This window comes from Petaurus breviceps, unplaced genomic scaffold, assembly GCF_028583685.1.
Source record: "Petaurus breviceps papuanus isolate PSGF00001 unplaced genomic scaffold, PetGlider_PUasm1.0 80, whole genome shotgun sequence".
Classification (NCBI taxonomy): Eukaryota; Metazoa; Chordata; class Mammalia; order Diprotodontia; family Petauridae; genus Petaurus; species Petaurus breviceps.
The window spans coordinates 4921557-4936437 of NW_027186540.1; the positions used below are offsets into that span (position 1 = coordinate 4921557).

Sequence of the window (14881 nt, forward strand, 5' to 3'; positions counted from 1 at the left end):
ATTTCAAATTAAAAAAATTAATTACAAATATTTCTACCTCTTCAAATCTGGCTCCAGTTACTTCAGCCTTCAGAGACTGAGGTCTTGAAATGAGGTTAAAAGAAAAAGGGAGAAATCTGAATCTCCCCAAATCTTTGGTTGTTAATAATCATTTCTCTCACTCGGAAGCACCAGAAACTTCCAAATCCCAAGAACTACCTCTGAAAACAGTAGTGCAAAAAAGCCTGAAGTTTGGGACAGTGCTCCCCTGCCCTGGGAACACAGTCCAACTTCAACATAAAGTTCACGGTCAAGAAGTAGACTGGGAAAATAAGCAAATAACAACAACAAGGTAATCTAAATGTAAAAACCACTATGGTGATAAGATGAAGACAAACTCAGAAGAACACAGTGATGCTACAAGAACTGCCTCAAAGGGGGGGAAAGTGAACTAGACACAAGACCAACAAAAATTCCTAGAAGAGTTAAAAATTATATTAAGAATCTAATAAGGTTGGTAGAGGAAAAATTGGGAAAAGAAATTAGGTCAATGCAAGAAAATTATGAAAAGACAACTGACAGCTTGGTTTTTTAAAAAGGAACCAAAATATTGAAGAAAATAACACCTTAAAAAATAAAAATGACCAAATGGTAAAAGAGGTTTTCAAGCCTAGTCCATCTTCATATGAGGGGATATCCATCAGCTGGGGAATGACTGAACAAGTTGTGGTATATGATTGTGATAGAATACTATTGTACCTGTAAGAAGTGGTAAGTAGGATGGTTTCAGAAAAACCTGGGAAGACATATGAACTAATACAAAATGGAATGAGCAGAACCAGGGGAACATAGTACAGTAATAGCAATATGGTAACAATGATCAACCATGAAAGATTTAGCTACTCTGATCACAATGATCCAAGATAATGCCCAAGGACCCATGATAAAAAATGCTGTCCACCTCCAGAGAGAGAACTGATGAACTCTGAGTGCAGATTGAAGAATACTTTTTAAACTTTCTTTATATTTCTTGCTTTGTTTTTTTGCCACATGACTAATATGAAAATGAAAAAAATAAAACTAAAAACATCCTGCAAAGAAAAAAAAGGAGCAGCATGAGAGAGATGACTCAGTGACCAAGAAGCAGGTTGTCCCCTCCACTTCCCCAGTCAAATTTGAGAAAGGGAGGGAATGTGAGGCATGCGTGGGAGATAGAGCAAGGTTGGGATACAGGATTAGTCCTGTCAGAGCAAACATTTCTAAAGGAGCACTTTTCTATTTCAGGATTGCTGGTGATACAGCCCTCTGCAAAAACATCCATGAATCAGTCAGTGCCCAGATTCGGAAGAACTTTGCAAAAAGTAAATGGAGAGTAAGTCATAATTTTTTTTTCCTCATTGGCATAAATTAGGAATTAATAGAATCATTCACTAAGTGTATCTTGAAAGAGAGAATGAATGAACACATAAACTTTGGAAACAAAATTCCATTAATTTTTTGTATGCTTTAATTCTGAATTAATAGATTCACAGAATGTTATTCTGGACAGGACTTTAGAGATCACCTGCTGTTTGACTGATGAAGATATTGAGTGTCTTCGCCCCCTCAATTGACTTACTCATTATCACAGTTAGTTGTTGACTAAGCCTGGATAGGAAACCTGGTTCCCCTTTTATTATGTCTCAATGCCTCTTTCTCAGTCTTTAATGTATTTCATCACCTTGCATAAAACCTATTTTGTATATAAGTGGAGCTTTCTTATTTGAAGAAGAAATGAACAAAATAATTTAGATAAAAAATCAATATCTTTCCAGTGCTCCAGAACTTTACTCAAGTGATCCCTAATTTCAAGAGATAATAATAAAATCCCATATTTGCATTCCACATTTCCTTTGAAATGATGAGATAAGTGGTTAAAGTATTTTTATCCCCATTTTACACATAAGGCACATTGAGATTTTGAGAGGTGAGTGACTTTCCCAAGATTCCACAATTAGTCTCTCTGAAGCAGAATTCTATCCCAAGTCTCTAAGTCTATTGTTTTGTCCACTAAATTTTAGGGCTTCTCTACAAGAAATAAATTAGATGAGAGTCTTGAGGAAATAAATAGCAAGGTCCAAAAGGGGTGAATAATTTATTTCAACCATTTCCCCTTGGGAAAACATCTAGCCACTTCTCAGATTTTCAGAGATTGATGTGAGAATGATCCTAGGCCCTGACCTGTTCTCTTTCTTTTGCCATCTACTGTTTAAGGGTATCATGATATGCATTTGTATTTCCATCATAGGGGAAGAAGGGATTGGGAAAAGAGTAGAGAAAGCCTAAATCAGTCACCTGGAGTTACAGTCACTTGTGAGCATTTCTAGTAAAAGGATTCATGGATAATTGAAAAGCTTGAGGTTTTATGATTATCAAGTAGTTACCTAAGCTTATTCTGTGGTGTGTTTAAAGAAATGTGATTAAATAAATGACCATATTAAGAATATTTAAGTCAAAGAAGGTTGGGGGGTAAGGGTAGAGGATATGCCTAGTTTCCTCCAAGATGGAGCTTTTTATATGATGCCTTCCCTAACCTCTAGCTGCTAGTGCCTTCCTGCCTCCAAAAAAAGCCCCCCAAAACTTTGTATTTATTTTTTACATAGTTGTATTTATAGTATGTTTGTGTGGATGCATAGATAGATACAGCTGTCAAAATGCTCTCCTTCCCCCACTCTGACCACTGACCAACTTGTTTAGTCATTTTTCAGTCATGTCCATATCATGACTCCATTTGGGATTTTCTTTTGCAAAGATCCTGGAGTAGTTTGCCATTTCCTTCTCCAGCTCATTTTACAAATGAGGAAATTGAGGCAAACAGGGTAAAGTGACCTGCCCAGGATCACACAGCTAGGAAGTGTCTGAGGCCAGATTTGAACTAAGGAAGATGAGTCTTCCTGACTCCTGGTCCAGCACTCTATCTACTGCACCACCCAGCTGTCCCAGCTTCCTTTGAGTCCCAACTAAAATCCCACCTTCTGCAGAGTCTTTCCTAGCCCCTCTTAACTCCAGTGCTTTCTCTCTTTTAATTATTCCCTATTTATCTCATATGCAGTTTTCTTTGTATATAGTTGTTATATTTATAGTTGTATACCCCCAACAGATTGTAAGCTCCCTGAGGGCAGGGGCTTTTTGCCTCTTGTATCCCCAGCACTTAGCATAATGCCTGGTGCATAATTAACACTTAATAAATGTTTATTGAATCATTTTTTTTAAAATAGGCATACATTTCTCCTCATATACTGAAAACTCCTTGAGATCAGCAATAGCTCACTTTTGCCTTTGTAACCTAGCTCAATGCCTGACACAGAGTAAGTGTGCAATAAATGTTTAGCAATTTGTTTGTTGATTGAGAGAAAGAAAGCAGCTTTCAGATGAGCCAGTGGTTGTCGTGTACAAGTGATTAGGCTTACTCCATGTGGTTCCAGAGGAAAGAACTTGTGAGTGGAACTTGCAGAGCTATCAATTTGAACACAGTCTGAGAAAGAACTTTAAAAGTTAAGAGTTGTCACCTTTGAGGATGTAAGATTCCCATCACTAATGGTATTCAAGCAAAGACTGGACAGCCACTTGCCAGAGTGTGTTATATTATGCTGGGGTCCCTACAATAGTCAGAGAATACTTTGGATGGGTCCTGAGACCCGGCAACATGATTGTGCAAGTTAATACACTAGAGTGGTTGGTGAGCTTATGTAGCTATATAAGCCACGATCTCAATATGCTTTGGTAATGTACCTATATAATGAGCTAACCGTTTGGTGCAAGCATTCTTTCCACTGGCAGATCTTTGTCTCTCCATGATTTAGTAATGGTCTCTGGGAATTCTACTCTGCAGCCATCTTGTTGATGTACTTCTTCAGACTTACACAGACTGGTTCTTGGGTAACAAATGGGCCATCTACCACGAGGCTTATACTTGGAGCTTTTCTAACTTGATACCAGAGGCAGCTAAGTGGTACAGTGGCTAGAGTGTCAGGTCTCAAGTCAGGAACACCTGAGTCTAAATCTGGCCTCAGACACTTACTAGTTGTGTGACCCTGGACAAGTCACTTAACTCTGTTTGCCTCGGTTCCTCATCTGTTAAATAAACTGGAGAAAGAAATGGCAAATCACTCCAGTATCTTTGCCAAGAAAATCCTAAATGGGTCATGAAGAGTCACATGTGACTGAAACAACTGAAAAAATAAGGACCTTCCAGAGCCCATACCCCAAATGTCCCATCTTTAATAGCCCAGGGTCATCTCTAGATATTCTGAGGCAGCAGAGTAGTATGTTAGTGCAAGATGGTATCTACAATGGAAAACAAAAACTATTTTAAAAACATGAACCTTGGGATGGCTAGGTGGCTCAGTGAATAGAGCACTGGCCCTGGAGTCAGGAGGACTTGAGTTCAAATCCAACCTCAGACACTTAACAGTTACTAGCCGTGTGACCTTGGACAAGTCACTTAACCCTAATTACCCTGCCTTACCCCCCCTCCAAAAAGCAAAAAACAAAAAAACAAAAGTAATGAACCTTAAAGATATGATAATAACTTGCTTTGAATATGTCATTTACTTAGATTCTTAACTCACTTTTATGAAGAGGTAGTACAGGTCTCCATCACTGAAGGGACCAGGTTAGATCAACATCTGTTAGACATATCACAGAAGGATTTCTATAGCAAGAAGGAGTTGGGGAGAGGATCTCAAAGGTGCCTTCCATGTTTAAGATTCTCTGACTCTAATTAGTTGACACCCAACAACACCTAAGATGTTGTGTATATGGAATGTCTCTTCAGTAAAAACACCCTCTAAAGACCGGTTTACATTTAAGCCCAGTGCCTGACCCAGAGGGGCTTAATCACTGTTTCTTGACTTCACTTGAAACCAGACGAAATGGTTGCTTTTCATCCTGACAGACTCTTATGGGAATGGCTTTTGTTGAAGAATCAATCAATGTTTCACCCCCATAAGCTTCCCTCCTAAAATATAAGAACATTTTGACTTCTGAGAACTCTGAAATTCTTGCGATGACTAGTGAAATAAAAGGACCTGTGCCTTTTCCAATTAACGTGGCTGTTCTTTTTGTTTTTGGTTTTTTCCCTCCTTTTTTCCTCTCTTCTTCTAAATCCCAGCAAGCATTCAATGCCACTGCGGTTGTGAGGCATATGAGGAAACTGCATCTCGGCAGCAGCCTGGACAGTTCAAACGCAAGTGTGACAAGCAACCTCAGTCTGGCCAGCCAGCTCCCTGACGGGACAACCCGAAAAGATTGTGAGTATGGAGCAAGAGAAGATTCAGCCGCCAGATGCAGGGATGTTCTGGTGGGGAGGGACTCCTAGTCAGCAGTCACTTCCAAGAACTCTGAGCTTACTTGTCTCTCTTCAGCTTTTAAATTAATCAAAACAAATGTGATTCATGCAGTATCTCTTTTTCTTTATTTTATTAGCTAACGTGCAAGTGTCTCTCTCTCTACACACACACACACACACACACACACACACATACACACACACGTGTGCTACTCCCAATTTATGAATGTATTTTACTTTAAATCTGCTGATTGGAACTCAAAATGCTTCATTTTCCCATAGGAAGAGTATAAGTAACGGTTAGATTTCCAGTGTAGACCACAAAAACCTAGTTAAACCTCAAATATAGCAGAACTAATACTAATAATAACCCTGGTCTTCAAGCCTTTGCATAGCTCTGAGCCCTTATGCATGGCAATTTCTAAATTAGAGGCTTGCCTTATTAAATAGCTACAAAAGCTAGAGCATGCCACTCGTGGGCTCTTGGTGTCTGCCATTCAGTGGTATGAGGACCAGGCCTGCCACCGTGCTCCTTGGCTTCTCGAGTCCAATCTCGTTATCCAGTTTGTCCACTAAAGTCTAGCAAGGGATGACTCAGTTACTTAAATAAACTACTCCACTGCGTGGGGTCTTCAAACACACCAGCTCCATGTAGCTGAAGGGACACATGAGAAGGTGTAACTTAGAGGAGAGTCAGTCTCAATCGGGAAGGCCTGCGTTCAAGTCTTGCCCCTCTAGCTCCCTGACTGTGTGACCCACCTCTTCACGTCCTAAACAACTTTCTAAGACTCTCAGGGACAGAAAAGGTGCTGGTCTGCACTGGTAGAGGGACTTTCTTTGTGGGGAGTGCCTCACATTGGTGCAATCACAAGTTGGGGGGTGGGGGGAAGTCCCATGTAGTACTTGCTATCATTCATTTAGCTTAGCTCAGGTTGAAAGTTCTAAAAAAGATCTGTTCCGTGTGTTCCCTGCCAGGGCTGCTTCTGCTCTCCAGTCCCAGGCCAAATCACTGCCTTAGCTCCTCCTTTGATCTCTAAAGAAATGAAGTCCTTGCCAGGGCAGGCCCTTCTGGCTTCCAGTAGCAAGCAGAGCTACTTTCCTTATCAATCTGATGGAACTTTCCCCAGTTTCTTCTAGGAACCTTCAATCCTTCCCAGCAGCACCTAAAGTTTTGGCACCGATGTCTAACTAATTAGGTCCCAGTTTGTCCATCTGTAAAAGGAGCAGGCTGAACTCTGTTGCTCCTTCCAATTCTAATCTATGCACCATGAACTCTTCTAATTAACCATCCCAGGATTCCATCCATGTAGAGGGGGCCAGAGGTGGGAGCCTTACAAAAATTCCAACGGAAGACTTGAGGTTCTGGGACCCGTCTTGTTGTTGGGTTCCACATTCATGTTCATTTCTCTTGGAATAAATCTAGTTGCAGCACAGTTGTTGTTAACATTGTTCATTGTCTTTTCTGGCTTCTCTTCCAGGCCTGGCATCCTCCACACTCTGTAGTTTTATTTCCTCCTCTTCGGGTGTCTCTGCAGTAGGGTCTGAGCGGAGACCGAGGCCAACCACTGTGACCACAGTCCACACTGGCAGCAAGTGACTGTCCCCGGAGGTGGAGGCCGGGCTGGTGGGGGAGAGTGAAGAGCTAGGAAAGAAGGCCCCACCAGTGGCCAGCAGGACGTGATCTCACCGGAGTGATTTCACCTTGCATGGTGCCCCTTCCTGCACAGGACTGGAAGACAGAAGCTTTTTTTATGGCCATATTTTATACTGCAATTCTGAAGTGTTCATTTCTCACGAACTTTACAGACTCAAGGGGAGCCAATTTAACTGGTTGGATCTGGTGCTGTATATATGAGTCTAGAGATGCCCTACCTGAATGGACCTTCGCATTCCTCACCCCCATTCCCCAGTCATTTACTCTCTTCTCAGTGTAGGTAACAGTATATGTTGTATTTTTTCATTAATGGGAAAAAAACAAGGTTTCAACTGGATTATTTAAATATTGGTAACTTTTGTGCATTAGGTATTTCTTTTCTTTTTAAGAGGTATTTCCTTTTAAATCTATACTTCTTCAGTCACATAAAGCTCTTTAGTAAGTAGAGATTTCCATCATCCCCACCTACAGATTGTTTTTCATTCCAAGGGGATTGAAAATTATTTTCTAAAGATCTACTAAAATAGGATAGAGGATCTGTCTCCCAATATAATTGTTCACTTGGCTTCGATTACTCCTTTTTAGTATCTCCCTTCTTAGGAGGGGCAGCTCACTGCACAAGACAGCCCAGCCATTCAGCATTTGGGATCATTCTCTCCTGAAAAGGCTTTCCTAGAAGTTACTGCCTGTCATGACCCTTTCCACACCAGCCATCCCAGAACACTCAACAAACAAATCCAGAAACCATAGCCATGGCATGATTTAGGTCCTACAGAACACAGTCTATTCCCCAGAGGCCTGAAACTTCAATTTCCATGCCAGCGAGGACAGGGCTGCCCTTCTATACCAGACCTGAGCTCTGGAGTTCAGGAAGGAAGCCTGGTTTTCTGGAGAAAAGAGCCCTTCCTCTGGGGATGACCTACAGAGCTGGTATTGCCATGGCTACTTCACAGTATAAACTTGCTATGGTTGACATGCTCATACATTGATGTTTTTGAAAAGCCTTCCTCACACAAGAAACCTACCACAATCTTATTGTTAAATTCTACTGCCCACACACAGCTATCTTTCTCAGAAGAGGGGTGACATTTAAAAATTCTGCCCTCTTTCTTAAAGCTATGCAGATTTAAAATCTCTCTTTCAACTTTTTGGAAAAAGATTTTTCATTATCAATTGAAAATCCCTCCTTCCCCCAACTCATAAAAGTTGCTATTCCAGCTCTCCAACCTATTCCCATCTGGATTGGTGGGGAGAATCAAGGGAGAGTTCATTTCACTGGCCACATTTAGTGGAAAAAGACAAGTGACAGTATCCATATTGATTTAGTGAGTTGCAGCTGGCGCTTTTAGGCCAGTCACGGAATTTGTAGAATTAGAAGAACCAAAGACCCATCTATAGGTATACACCACTAGCAAGTGCAGAGTAAAAAGGGTGAATTTGTTCTTCAGATAGACTTTATAGATGCTGTTTAAAGGAAGTGTGAGATAGACAGGTGGTTCAGAATGCTGACTTTGCACAGGATGGCATCCTGAGCACAGAACACCAGAGTTGGCATCTGGCCATTCAGAGCATCCAATAAGATGCACCAGATGTCAGTGAAAGGCACCAGAGTTCAACCATACACCTATTTCCCTAGGAATAAACTGTCCTGGCCTTTGCCCTTCTGCCCTCCTCCTATAGAAAGATAATCTTTAAGAAGTCAATTGAATTCAGAAAATCCTCAAATGCCTTTGTACAATTAGGTTTCCTTAGGTTATATCCCCCTCATCTCCCTACCTTTGTCAGTCTCCAAACAAATACAATTTGTTACATTTGCCACAGTGTTGGCCCTGGGTCTTTGAAGATGGCGCTACTGACAGGGAAATACTCGTGCAAGGCAGCATGACTAGAAAGACAGGCTAGGGCAGACCCTTTAGCGACGATGGCTGTTGCTGCTGCTTTCATTCCCATCGTGCCCTGAACTGCATGGTAAAAAGAAAGCAAGTTGTCTTTTGAAGATTGATCATGTTTGCAAAGTCAGGAAATATATTAGCTTGGATATTTTTTCAGAAAAGTGTCATGTGGGTTGGAAAGACGCTAGTAGTTGTGTGCAGCAGCTGTGTCCATACAGTTTCCAACTTCAGAAGGAGAATGATCTTAGTATAATAGACAGTATTCAAGAAAAGTCCAGTGTTTCACCATGAAATGAATAGTCTTCACCTGCATGACTAATGGGGAACATTAAAGCTTATGCAATTCATGATCGCAAAATGACAAATGATCCTTGGCGAGGGGTCCTTAGTCTGGTACCATAGCGCATGCTTAAAAAGAAAACACAGCCTTGTGGGCTGTGGGTAAGCATCTGCATTTATAAAGGAAATTTGAAAGCTATATTCTGAAAGTTACCCGTGATAACAAAGACTTTTCTTTTTCTGGAGGAAATTTATGAGATGCATGTTATACAAAGGGCGCATGCAATTAATCTGAAATAACTACATGGTTGGAAGATTCCAAACAGCTAGAAAGCTTTAAAAAAAGAAATCTCATCTATGGGTATGCGCTTTAATTTGGATCATTTCTCTGGCATTGTGCAGGGCTATGGTAACACCTCTCTGTCTCACATCAGTGCTACTATAGCAAGAGTCCAGGTGGACCAATTAAGCATCTTTTTTATGTAAAATATGACAATGAGGATTGGGTTTGGTATCTCCCTACCTTGTACATAGAATAGGATGATATTTCCACTACATTTTATGCCTTAAGAGGGTATGTGGAATATTAAGCCTCTCAAAGCTGGTAAAAGAAAAATGACTGGTTGTCCTTGAACAGTGAATGGAAAAGAATTTGTTAAGCACTTCAAATGTGTGAGGCTCCACATTGGGTGCTGAGGGGACATTGGCAGGATCTTCCTTGTTATTACAAAATGGGAAAAGTAAGGATTTTGCTAGGGATAGTCAACCTAGAGAATACTTGGGTGTGTTGGCAGGATTTACGTGTGCAAAGGGTTGTCTTACAGGGGCAGGAGACATTTCTATGGCCCCATGAGGTCCAAACTAGGAGGAATGGGTGGAATTTGTAGAGATGAAGATTTAAGATCAGTGTTAGGAAAAAATGCCTAGCAGTCAGAGTGGCCCCAAGGTGGAATATGCCACCTCCAGAAGCAGTCTGTTAATTAACTTGGGCTTATTAACTGCTTACTGTGTGCGATGGGGATAGAAAAGCAAAAATAAGTTCTTGTCCCCAAGGAGTTTATATTCTAGTGTGAAGCAGAATGTAAGTACCCAGGGACATACAAGACATACAGATTAGGTAGAAGGCAATCTGAAAGGGAAAGGTGCTTCCCAAGGCTGGAAACCATCAAGCAAAGGCTCAGTAGCCACTTGTCAAGGGATGGGTAATGGTGATTCCTGTTGAGGACTGGTTTGAACTAGGTCTCTCACAATTTCATGAGTCTGTGATTCTATTTTTACTTTGGCTTGGATGGAAAGGGATTCCATTTTGGAGGCATGGTTTTTTTTTCGGTATCCTGTTTGTAAAACAATGGGTTTATAATTACAGCTGAAGACAGTCCAGTTTGAGCAAAGCAAAAAGATGAGGGAAAGATGGCGCATGATCATGGGCTTCAAAGAAACCCAGCTCACATCTTCACAGGCCCAAGGTCCACATTAGGCCCTTTTAGCTCTGTACAGCAAGCATCTTCTCTGCCTCTTCTTTTACCTTGCCTCAGTCCTTCCCTTCCCCAAAACTAGAGCAAATATTTTGAATTGATGTCTAAATATCTTAACCTGGTTGTTTCTACTGCTCCCCTGCCCACCTACCTCCCATCCTTCTCTAGCAGACTTGACCATTATCTTCCCTGAAACACAAACAAAGGTTCTGTCCTGACTGCCCTTCAGTACTAACTGAGGAAGAGAGAAAGGCAAGCTCCTGGGTTACCATTGCGGTTTCTCATCCCAGAGCAGCCCTTTTCTTACTATTGCACTCTCTAGGCTGTCCCCCCTGCCACCTCTCCACTGGAGAACCACCTTCTCTCCCTCCCAGATGTCAAGTGGATTGGAATCCTGGTCATTAGCTTTGGTAGGGGCAGACGGAAAGAGAATGATATAGCACCAATGGAAAACATGTAACTTTGAAAGGCCCTTGAGAACTGACTTTGGAGCTCTGCCTAGGTAGGGAGTGGTTTCTTTGCCATTCTGGTTCTATAAGTGAAGAGACAGATTGAGGATAGCCTTTTTATTTCATGCCGTGACCCTGGGCAAGTCACTTAACCTCTGTCTGCCTCAGTTTCCTCATCTGTAAAATGGGGACAATAATAGCACCTACCTCCCAGGGTTGTTGTGAGGATAAAATGAGATAATATTTGTAAAGTGCTTTGTAAACCACAAGGCGCTATACACATTCTAGTTAGTGTTACTGTTGTTATTAGATGACACTGAATTTCTCACCCTCCAAATTTCCCCATTTTAATATAAGAGGGAAGAAGAGCTTTCCTTAGACTTTTTTCCACTAAAGTGGACATGCATATGGAGGGAAAATAAGTCACCCCAACATTTGTAAGTGGTTCAGGTCACCTGGTACATTCCCTCTGCCAGGACATCCACAGTGCCTCTCAATACAAACATTTTTACAGACCCAGAGGATTCTGTTAGTAATTTTAGTGGCAGAGATAAGGAAGGGCCCTCCTTCCCCAATGTCTGGATATTCAGTAGGGTGAAATGAGAATTCTCTTGAATAAATAGATGAGTTTTTAAGTGTTCTAGTAAGCAGCTGGTTAAGAAGGGGGCTGATTAAGCAGCTGGTTAAGAAGGGGGCTGATGTAGGGATCTAAGACCTAGCCTCTGCTTTCTGATCTAACCTGTAATTTTTGGCCCTGCCCACTTTCTGCATTGGAAAGCCATCGCTGAACACCCTGTGTGATACTAGGTTAAGTGTTAACAGAAAAGGCTCTCCTTCCAGGGAAACTCTATGAACCCCAAGGGTATAAGGGCCCTGATAGAGGGGGCAGGGAAGAAGAAGACCCAGAGATCATGTCTCTAAGAAGACCTTGGATTCTCTAATCTTTGACCAGATTGAATGTTTCAAAAGTTAAGTAGCCCAATCTCATTTAGGATTTACTTAAGATTTGACAAAGGCTTTGACCTTTGTTGAGGAATGAGTTGAGTGAAATGATAGATTGAATTGTCCAAAAACAATACTAAAGACCAAGACCTTCCATGAAGAGCCAATTGATTGAAACAATAAGAAAGCTCTATCACCACAAGACAAATTAATTTAGTCATATTGTACTTGTTATGAAGGGCACTGTGGTTCAGCTGGCCTTGCAGATGGTTCTACAAAATATCCCATTAAATGAATTTATACTGAAATTCTTTTCTTGATATTTTAATGCAATAGAATTAGAATTATTCCCCATACCTTAACTTCTGAATGGGGTTTTCAGCTCTAAATACTCAGCCTTTATGTCATTTATCCTATACTCCCCCGAGAGAAAGAAGGATTACAGGGATGTTTTGTTTGGCTCTGTATGTGGTGTCCCAAAAGTCTTTGTGTGTCTTTAAGCTTTGATAGCTTTAACTTGCACTAAGACTTTTGGGACACTCAGTACCAGTAAGAAGGCCAAGGGCAGTTCAGCTGTTCTTTCCTAGTGTTTTCAGAATCACAAAGAGGAAGGACAGAAAGAGATCTCCAGGGTCAAATAAATTGCTGCTGAAGAACAAAATGGGTGTCCTCCCATTTGACCCATGTGTGTGGAACTGTGCTGCATGTCACTTTTAAACTGTACATCCTCGTCTTTTTTCCCACCTCCATCCCTGCAGAGGTGGCCTTTCCTTTAAACACATTCCAGACCAAGCACTGTTCCATCTGTCTTTGGGGGAGGGATAGAGAGCATATAGATGCCTGTATGTCACCAGTAATTGTTTGTGGATGCCTTGCCCCGAATGGAGAGCTAAATGCATAGCTGGTATTAGCAGGAAATTTTCCAATCTTTTGATTGTCATGATTGAAAACACTGAACTGCAAAGAGCCAATATTTGGAGAAACAATTCTGGGGTAGAGAGGAGGGGAAGAGCTAGAAAACAATTTTCCCCTTCCAGAAAATTCCATGCCATCTAGCATGGACTTCGTCATAGGCTGCAAGCACTTCTGTATGTCTGTCAAGGAGGATGAGGAAAAGGCAGAATGAGGAGCCCATGTGTAAACCATCCTGTCCTTGTGATGCCAGCACATCTCAATTCACAACCCAGTCACCTGCAAACACAGCATCTCAATATGCACCAATCTGTTTGGACACACTATGAAGTCCACCATGCATGCCGGCCAAGGCTCGATCTTTCTTATGCTCTATATAATAGCTAGCTCCAATGCTAACCCAGGAAGTCATTCTGTCCATATTCTATTCCTTCCCTCCTCTCTGCACCAGGAGCAGTTCTTCTGGTCAAGTTTTTTTTTTTTTGTGGGGGGGGGACACTCTGCTTTCGGCAAACCCAAGGAGCCCTATCTTTGGAAGCCAAACCCTCAGCATGTGGCTGCTAAATCTGGTCTTCTAGACTCAGCAAAATGTGGAATGGCTTCAGTTCCTGTATCTTTCTACACCAAAGGGATGAACTCTGTTACAATGACCCTTTGTAATCCCTATTGCCGCTTCTGTATTTGCCATAAAACAAGTTTTTAATCTTTTGTCTCCGGGGAACTTTGCACATTATTGTATCTTCTGATTGCTTTTTGTGTTATTTTACTTAAGGGTGATTTTATTTTCTTCTGGGACAGGAAATAATGATTGTGTAGGGAGAAGTTTGGGACCCTGGTCATAGACATACAGGACTGCCATTGTCTAAAAGTTCCAAATGTAAATTGTGTATCAATAGTAAGGATGGTTGTCATTTCCTCCCCTGCCCCTTCCTGTCTACCCCACACCTCTGGCAACGCAGCAGAGCCCAAGGCATGGTGCTAGCCCAGATAAGGATGGCCATCTTGGTTTGGGAAGTAGTCAAAGGAAAAGAAAAATGCTGTTAGTGTTTGCTGCCTACAGGCCTTGGGCTTGATGGCAGAAATCATCAGAGCTTTCACACAAAAGACACTTGATTTTGTCTGGTAATTGGTCCAGAAATGACAAATTGTTTGTTCTTGAGAGCAGACACAGTGACATTGTGGTAGCCTCTTCACTGTGGGTCCCAGAGGCCAGGGTTTCAGAAAGGCATTGTTTCCTTTTTCAGTGTTCTAGTCGAGAGACATATGACGTACATTCTGTCCAGAGTCAAATTTGCACTAATTTCCAAATTGGCATCTGTTGCTACAGTGCGTAATGTAACTGGCCCTCTCTCTCTTCCCCTAAATGCAAGCATGTTTTCTAAAAGCTTACAATTTTGAATTCAGGAATGTCCATGTGCCTATTATTATCAGGCTTGTGATTGGTTCAATTTTTGCTTGTCCAAAAGAAGGGAAATTGTGTATTTACTCCATGCATGTAATAAACACTGCAAAAAGTTTAACCTACATAGGTTTGCGAAACTGCAAAATTGTTCATGGGGCTATGTAGCAAATGATTCTCTGCCTTGACAATCATGTATACATATCAAAATTTCTATCATAATGATAAAGGGATTGACAACTTCTTGTTTTCCTCCAATAAAGATAATTAAATCACCAACAGATGACGTGGTTTGTAACAAAGAACAGAATAAGTATGTTTCTGCCTCATGTCCAGCTTCTGACAGTCTGTCTTCCTTTTCCCCAGTTCTTGGTTTAGGGGAATAATTTACTTTGAAATATGCTTGGAACACAAGGAGATTAAAAAAAATCTTTTATTACCACTTGAATAAGGTATAAAGTCTTAAAAGGATGGATTTCAAATTATTTTCCTAATACACGTAATATGACCACTTTATTCTCCTACTCAAAAAGCCTCAGTGGACCCTGTTACCTATAGGATAAAATGTGAA

The 14881-nt window shown here is 41.2% G+C and overlaps 1 protein-coding gene across 2 annotated transcripts in view; it reads left to right on the forward strand.

The window, feature by feature from the left end:
* The window catches only part of LOC138175992 (calcium/calmodulin-dependent protein kinase type 1D), a 482214-nt gene extending 467625 nt beyond the window's left edge, over window positions 1-14589 (forward strand). For both annotated transcript variants that reach the window (XM_069106661.1, XM_069106662.1), the window contains 3 exons: window positions 1264-1351; window positions 5132-5270; window positions 6787-14589. In XM_069106661.1, the coding sequence (XP_068962762.1) occupies window positions 1264-1351; window positions 5132-5270; window positions 6787-6905 (346 nt within the window). In that variant the 3' untranslated portion in view covers window positions 6906-14589. The remainder of the gene's footprint in view (window positions 1-1263; window positions 1352-5131; window positions 5271-6786) is intronic.
* Window positions 14590-14881: the final 292 nt, after the last annotated feature.